This window comes from Marmota flaviventris, chromosome 7 (assembly GCF_047511675.1).
Source record: "Marmota flaviventris isolate mMarFla1 chromosome 7, mMarFla1.hap1, whole genome shotgun sequence".
NCBI classification, from domain to species: Eukaryota; Metazoa; Chordata; class Mammalia; order Rodentia; family Sciuridae; genus Marmota; species Marmota flaviventris.
In genome coordinates, this window is record NC_092504.1 from 128,548,434 (window position 1) to 128,556,912 (window position 8,479).

The 8,479-nt window shown below is 45.0% G+C and overlaps 1 protein-coding gene across 2 annotated transcripts in view; it reads left to right on the forward strand.

Moving 5' to 3' along the window:
• The window catches only part of Maml3 (mastermind like transcriptional coactivator 3), a 398,437-nt gene extending 389,958 nt beyond the window's left edge, over positions 1-8,479 (forward strand). Inside the window, exons 4-5 of one of the 2 annotated variants that reach the window (XM_027926572.3) lie at positions 330-414; positions 5,057-8,479. In XM_027926572.3, the coding sequence (XP_027782373.2) occupies positions 330-414; positions 5,057-6,054 (1,083 nt within the window). In that variant the 3' untranslated portion in view covers positions 6,055-8,479. The remainder of the gene's footprint in view (positions 1-329; positions 415-5,056) is intronic. The other variant, XM_071614656.1, reaches the window with a different exon arrangement.

Genomic DNA, 8,479 nt, shown 5'->3' on the forward strand with positions numbered 1-8,479 from the left:
CCCTTTCTATGAAGTACAAAAGCAGACTTAACCAGTATACATTGTTAAAAGTTAGGCTAATCATACCCCTGGTCAAGGGAGGGTGATGACCAGAGGGGCACCAGGAGCTGTTATAGACCTATGGAAGCTGTTACATGGATTGTGTTCACTTTGTACAAATCCACCCACCTGTGTACTTGAACTTTGCACACTTTCCTGTTTGCACGTTGTTTTTCAACACAAAGTTGAGTTTTGGGAAACAACCCTGCCTTCCCCAACTCCCAGGATGTATAATCAAGTGTCCTTCCCCCATCTCACGTCCCCATCTCTTTTGTCCTCTCTCGTTCTAGCAGTTGCAGCAGTCTCATCTCCCCCGGCAACACCTCCAGCAACAGCGGAACCCATACCCTGTGCAGCAAGTCAATCAGTTTCAAGGTGAGGCCGTTCTGCACCTCTTCTGCCTTATCCTTCTCAGTGGCAAAGTGTAGGGAATGAGTGGCCAGTGGCGTTGCCTTACAGTCTGTATTTGTGTCTAGAGAGTCTCCCAAATATTTAGCAGCTGGCAGGAGAAGAGTACCACGCATTCAGAATGGATTCCTGGAGGCCCCTATTGTGCTAGGAATGAGCATTTTAGTCACTGGGTCACAGAGAGCCCAGGGGGAATGGGGTGGTGGTGGAAGGGAAGACTCAGGCAGCTGTCTTTTGGCAAAGGAACAGCGTCTCTCACTAGTTTAGCAACCAGTAAGGACATACCAGTGCCTACTGGCCCAGTATCAGCATTTTTTATGTCTAGATGGTCATGTTAGTGACCACAGGGCCCAAAATCCTGGGCTGTATCTTTCTTGCTAATCCCAACAGGTGAGGTGACCAAAGCCCTCACTTCCAACAACCCAGTGGAAGAATCTGGCTTGAAACAAACACTAGTCTATGCCGAACGTAGAAGAAAGGTAGAGCCTTGAGGCCAAGTGAATTGTGCCAAACCTGCTGCCAGTTGCAAAAATCCTGAATTGTGGGCACACTGTATGCCAGCGTAGCCACCTCATGTAAATGCAGAAGGCCCACTCGAATATCAAGCCCTCCCAGTCTCCAAGAGAGAGCCCTGGAGAGTCTCGTATGGCTGAAGGAAGAGCCTAGGACCCTTCCCAATCTTATCCACAAGAGTTTTCAGGGGGCCACAGAAACCCTAATTCTCACCCTCTGCCTGTTTAGTGGGATCCAGATCAATGTTCTAACCCCTCGATGTTACCGACCCTTTAAGAATCTGCTGGAAGCATGTTATTTGCAGGAAAATGGATGGAAGAGTCCCTTCATTTGTCTCATTGTGACAAGTGAAATAAACCAAACTCAGAAAGTCAAGGGTCATATGAAATTGTATTTTTATATGGTGTGCATGTACAAATATGTAACAACAGATCTCAACATTATATACAACTGTAACACACCAGTTTTAAAAAAAAATAGGGGGGAAAAGAATCTGTTGAAAGCTACAGAGCCTCTGCACAGAAGTATGCATATATGTAAATATATGCAAACTCTGACATCATTGCACATGTGTGACACTCGGGAATTTGATCAATAGACTAGGTGAACAATTTATGACCTAGGGTAGCACTTCTCAGTCTTTGGGTTATAACAGATGATTAAAATGATTTAGTGAGTCATAACTCACATGTTTTAAATGAAATACAATAGAAATTATCAGGGAATATCAGAAATGTTAGTTTCTTTTATAAAACCCATGTATATATATACTGGATCACCCACTATGACTTGTGGCTTAATGAATGTGAAAAACACTAGCAGTTACTGATAGATCTTGTTGAAGAGTGCTTGTCAAAACACTAGGCCTTGAATAACTCCTACTCCTTTGCACCCCTGGACCATTTATATGGCCCTAGACCCCTTTGGACTTGACCCAGGGAAAGACAAAAGGAATTGACCTGTGCACAGGTGGACTGATCAGTGCCAGTATTCTTTGAAGAAGTACTGTTTCAAGTTTCACCACTGGAGAAGACTGGGGGAGAGTCACTGTGACATAAAGTCTTTGTCACAGATACAGAGCCCTCCTTTTCACCTGAGTTCTCAAACTTGAGCCTGCAACAGAGTCACCGGCAGAGCTTATTAAAGCACAGACAGCTGGACCCCATTAACAGGGTTTCTGACTCAGTAGGTCCAGCCTGGGGCCTAAGAGTTTGCATTTCTAACAGGTTCTCAGGAGTTGCCAATCCAGCTGGCTAGGGGAGCACACTTTGAGAATTTCTGCTTTAAAAACATAAATGCCGATATACCAACCACAGAGTCCCTTGAATTTTCTAGGTTCATAACTCACTTTTTGAAATAAAGGATCCACCAGAGTTGAATAATTCCTCTGTGTTATAGGACGTAGATATGTATTTATATGACTCTTCTGAATGCTTTGAGTCTAGGTTAAAAGTTAGTAGGGCCCCTGAGCTGATTGGTCTGAGATATAATAATTTTTTTGCTATGTTCAGTATTTTCCAGGATCCCTAGATAGTGTGATGTTATGCTCCTGGGAAGATAGTAAATTGATAGATAATAAATACAGTCCTCAGAGAGAAGCTCTATTAGGAATTATTGCATGGTTATTACACCATGCTCGTAACCACCACGCAGTGTAAAGGTCTTAATGACCATCCTTTTTCCTGTTGAGTTCCTTGCCTCTGAGTGATAATCCATACCAAATGCTTCTTTTTCACAAATATAGAATTGTGAATGAAAATAAAACATAGAACCTTTTAGGGAAAAAACTTCATATTGCCATCTCTGTTTGAATATGGAAGATTTTCGCTGACATGGTGATGTTAACCAACAGACAAGAAAATTAATGTGACTACAGTGTCTCACAATAATATCTGTTTTATACAAAAAAGAAAAAGAAAAAGTAGTCTGTTTAACGCACTTAGTAATCAGGTAAAGACAATTAATTCTTTGGATGCATTTGAATTTTTTTCCTTTGTATGTTTAAAATAACGGAAGGCATAAAACTGGGCTAATAGAAAGCTTTATATTTCGTTTAAGTTGAAAATATTGTGCTGATTGCTGATATTTAAATGCTTTTCTAAAAAATAAGAATTGCATCTAGATGGTGCTGTCATTTATGCTAAGTAAAAGTAATAGTTGGCTTTGAATAATGTTTCACTACCTGTTAAAGGGCATTTCAACATTTCTGCCTTCTAAAGAAAGGAACCTATTTCCCATTCACAAAATTAGTCCAGAGTATACTCGGTCCTTCAACATCCATTATAAATATAAAACTAAAATGTCCAAATTATGAAAGTCCTTTAATCTGTTTCCAGCCATCATCTCCATCAGTCTGTTTATATAATCTGAGTCTATCCAATCAGCAATATTTTTCCCTTAAATTTTTTGTAAACAACTCAATAACTCATTTCACGATCTGATTGGCCATGCAGTCGATACAAATTCAGTGGTGAAGGTCACAAAACTTTATAACAAGATTACAAGTTGAAGGAGATACTACCATCCAGTGTTTGACCAAGAGGGTTTGATTTTTTTCCAAAAATCACTTGGATATAATTAGTCTTAAAAAAAAAAATTGAAATACTTCTAGGGATTTAAGTTTCTAGATCTTTCAGTTTCCCCTCAGTACTGTTTCATTTTTCAATGTAGCCTCATATTGATCAGAAGCCACAAAAACTTAAGTCATAATCAAAATTCCCATAATTTTATTTCTTAAAGAAAGGAAGAAAATATGGAGACGTATTTGCTGCCCAGAAATCAATAACCCCCATCAGGAAGACAAAAACATGCTTCAGTTATCTGCCAAGGTGCCAGGCTTAACAAGGTTAGACTGTTCTCAGCTGGTTTCTCATCACAGTTCCAGATGGGATCAAATTTGCTTATAATATCGATCAGCTCCTGTGCTGCATCTTCTTTAAATGTCCAGGAAAAAGAACTATTTTTCTTTTTCCCATAGACTTAATCATTAGCAGAGCCATAGAAAAAATCTATTTTTGTGCTCCTCCCAGCCCTTTACAACATTGACTGGTGTTCCACAGGTGACATTTCCATTCACTTGGCTGGTCTGGAAATGTTATGGGAATCAGAAAGAAGGGCTTCATTCAAATGCCTAATTGAAGTTGAATGACTTGGTGCTAATAGATATTCTGGCCAACATTTAAACAGCGTCATTAGAACTGTTGGTTGGTGATCTGCAGAGAGAAGTTCACAGTCACTGCAGATTGGAAAGGGTAGACTTTGCTACAAAGTTCATTGCCAAGTGGCAAGTAACAAGATGATTTCTTTTTCTAGCTCTAGAAGATGATCAGTTTGAACTGACATGTATGAGTCAAAGAATCCAGAGCATGTGGAAATCTACAGGATGGATCTAAAAAATGTCCCATTTGTCAAAATAGCTACTGGGCAGAAACGATGACATCCGACCTCTCAAATCCTACTCCAGTCTCCAGGGAAATCAACCTAATGGTTTCCATTGATAGCATTCCCTACTGAGCCACATTCCACTTCACAAATAGAATGTGCAGCGTGATCAGACATTTCCTCTTAATTTAGCTGGAGAGATGAATTCCCCCCTCACCTTCAAAGAAAATGGTATCCTGTTGGGTTGATGGCATCATATCCAGAAGAGTGAGAGAGAGTTTGCTTCTGAAATGCACACCTGTAATCCCACTGACTCAGGAGGCTGAGACAGGAGGAGTGCAAGTTTAAGGCCAGCTTCAGCAACTTAGAGAGGCCCTAAGCAACTTAGTGAGACCCTATTTCAAAATTTAAAAAAAGGCTGGGGATGTGACTCAGTGGTTAAGTACCCCTGGGTTCAATTCCCAGTACAAAAAGTAGCGGAAATTTGGGTGACTTTAATTTTTGTCTTTGTGCTCTTCAATAATTTCCAAATTTTGCATAATCAGCATATGTTATAATTAGAAAAAATAATAATCATTTTTATTAAAGATATATTATCAGAGTAAATCCTTTCATATTAAGGATTTTGTCATTTCCAAAGGAAATTCCAGCGACTTGTCACAGTATAATGTTTATGGAGGAGAGTGAGTGATGAGTGTCCTGTGTTTTCCTGCAGGCTCACCCCAGGATATAGCAGCCGTGAGAAGCCAGGCAGCCCTCCAGAGCATGCGAACGTCACGGTTGATGGCACAGAACGCAGGCATGATGGGAATGGGGCCCTCCCAGAACCCAGGGACGATGGCCACAGCTGCGGCCCAGTCAGAGATGGGACTGGCCCCTTACAGCACCACACCTACCAGCCAGCCAGGAATGTACAGTATGAGCACAGGAATGACCCAAATGTTGCAGCACCCAAACCAAAGTGGCATGAGCATCACACACAACCAAGCCCAGGGGCCGAGGCAGCCTGCCTCTGGCCAAGGGGTCGGCATGGTGAGTGGCTTTGGTCAGAGCATGCTGGTGAACTCAGCCCTGACCCAGCAGCACCAGCAGATGAAAGGCCCAGTGGGCCAGGCCTTACCAAGGCCCCAAGCCCCACCAAGACTTCAGAGCATCATGGGAACTGTCCAGCAAGGAGCACAAAGCTGGCAACAGAGGAGCTTGCAGGGAATGCCCGGAAGGACTAGTGGAGAACTGGGCCCATTCAACAATGGCGCCAGCTACCCGCTTCAAGCCGGCCAACCCAGACTGACCAAGCAGCACTTCCCCCAGGGACTGAGCCAGTCGGTTATGGACGCTAACACTGGCACAGTGAGAACCCTCAACCCGGCTGCCGTGGGTCGGCAGATGATGCCGCCACTCCCGGGGCAGCAGGGCACCAGCCAGGCGAGGCCTATGGTCATGTCTGGGCTGAACCAGGGCGTCCCTGGCATGCCAGCCTTCAGCCAGCCCCCAGCGCAGCAGCAGATGCCCAGTGGCAGCTTTGCCCCCAGCAGCCAGAGTCAAGCCTATGAGCGGAACCCTCCTCAGGACATGCCATACAATTACAGCGAAGGCGCTGGGGCTTCCTTCCCTGGACTCCCGGACAGTGCAGACCTAGTGGACTCCATCATCAAAAGCGGGCCAGGGGATGAGTGGATGCAAGAGCTTGATGAATTATTTGGTAACCCCTAGTCAAGAGGGGTCCCGGGAGCCACAGCTACAGTGGTACAAGCTTACCACGTGGAAAAGAAACAGGATGTTGACCCGTCCTTGTTTTTTTGTTTTTTTGACCCACGTAAACTGAGCAAAACTACAGCTGGCTGATGGTGGAAGATCCAGGTGTCCACCATGGCCCAGTGGGGCCTCGTTCAGCTGGTTTTCACACAGCAATCGAGCTGAGACGCCATGCCGACCCCTGCTGTAAAAGAGGAGATGGGGAGGGCAGGCGGGGAAGACGAAGGAAGTGAAGCCCCTCTGCTCAGCGCCCCCTGTGATCGCCCGACCCAGCAAGAGCTGCTCCAGCCCAGAGGGACTGGACTGTGGCCAGAGGTGAGGTACCGCCAGCCCTCCTGCTCCAGGTCCAGGGACTACAGCTTAGGAGACACACGAGACAGAGCATCAGCCAGGGAGAGTCCCACAGAGGCTGCTAGCCACCGCACAGGCAGGTGCAGGTCAGAAACGCTCCAGTCTCTGAGTGGGAAGAGACGCGCCTTCCAGACACGCTCCTGTATTTGCAGAACAGGCAGGAAGAACAGGGACTGATCCCAAAGGATCGTGCAGGCCTGTCTTCTGTCCCTGCCCACAAACCTCAGGCCAGCTGAGATTGAAAAGGGCCTTCCGGCAGTCCTAAGGAGCTGCCCCATGCCAATCACCACTCCAGATTGAGCGGAGTCTTTGGGGGTCAATACAATAATAGACATGCAGGTGGCTCTCATCTGCTCCTGGTGACCACAGGGTGGAGGGACCCCTGCTGGACTGGGTGGGTCAGCCAGCCCTCCTCCTTCACCCCTGCCTCTGGACCCCCTCACTGCACCCCAGCCTGCCTTTGCTTCTCCTTAAAGACCATCCAAGAAGAGGTGAAGCTTTGGAGCAAAGTCAGAATAAATGCAAAACTGAGACAATGCCTGGGAGGCCAAGGGGACACTGGAGACTCTTTCTCCCACTTGCATAGAGTGGAACGAATGTCTGCTTGGAACGGAGTGCGCTGCGCTGATATTTGGGTGTGGGTTTACATGAGCTACACGTCTGATACTTCTGATACCCCCAGAGAGGAGTGGCCTGGAGAGCACCAGTTCTGACTCTCTTGGTGAGAATCCCAGGGTTGTCATTCTAAAATTGGCCTTGCACAACATCTTTCTCATCATCAAACACCAATATAAAACCCCAGAGATGGAGGAGCAGAAAAATCAATAGCTCCACCTTCCAGATTTGGATAGTGAACTGGGGGAGGTTCCTTCCTAAGGGCAAGATGATCCACTTCGGGAATTCTGTGCAGGTGTCCTCTGATGTTCTCAGCTCCACCCTAAGTGACACCTCCATGTCTGTTGGTCTGCCTCCCCTCCCATGGAGGCAAAGTGGCACAAGTTGAATGGACTTTCCTCCTGTCCCTGGTCCCCTCGTGTCCTACTTGCTGGCTCCCTTCTGTGCACCAACATACAACTCAGCACAGGAGGTCAGAACCCATGGAGGCCGCACTGGCCGAAGGCGAGTTCCAGGGGAAAGCTGGGCAGAGAACTGTGCGGAGGAGGCAGGCAGGCATCGCCCTTGACTTGCTCTGCATCTGCCAGGAGTCTAGACCTGCTCAGCCAAGGGCAGGAGGGGAGGCCAGAGGCACCTGGCTGATGGAAGGTGGTGGCAGGGTGACGTGAACTTCCTGAATGGGGAGGGAAGCTGAGAGGAAACAGATGAAAACCAAAAAGTAGAAAACAAATGCGAAGACACAGATTCATAATTATTACCCTTTCCTGCAAGGTTCAGGAAATGAATATATAAGCAATGAGGAGGAGCTGGAGGAGGCTGATGGAGAGGGGGAGGCACCATCATCTCCTCAAAGCTTCCTCCAGCCGCTCAGTCCTGGGACCAACAAATAGAGAGGTAGATTTTAATAAGGTTGTTTTGTTTTGTTTTTACTACGGTGCTGATGTATATGTAATGTCTAAAAAAAAAGTTATTTGTACATAAGTTTTTACAATACTGCAGATATCACTGGGTCTACTATCTGTAAAAAAAATATATACATATAAATATATATATACTGTTTGTTTAAAATAGAGTATTTTTATTTCATTCCTTCACTCATCATCACAACAGTGGTATTGCACTTCAGATTACATCTAATGACTAATTTGTACTGTATGACCTATGGCAACTGGCTCCATTTGATTCAGATTTTTCTAGTTTTCTGTTTTTACTTTGTACATTGAGCATTGCTTATTTCCTTTTAAGAGATGTACAGGACTCTGAAATGTAGAAATGAGGTGATGTTGACATACCACTTTTAAAGAAAAAAAAAAAACAAAACAAAACAAAAATAAATGATCATTATCTGAATCAATCCCAAGTAGAGTTCATTTTGGGATTCTCCCTGGATCTCCAGCATTAAAATAAGTGGACGGAT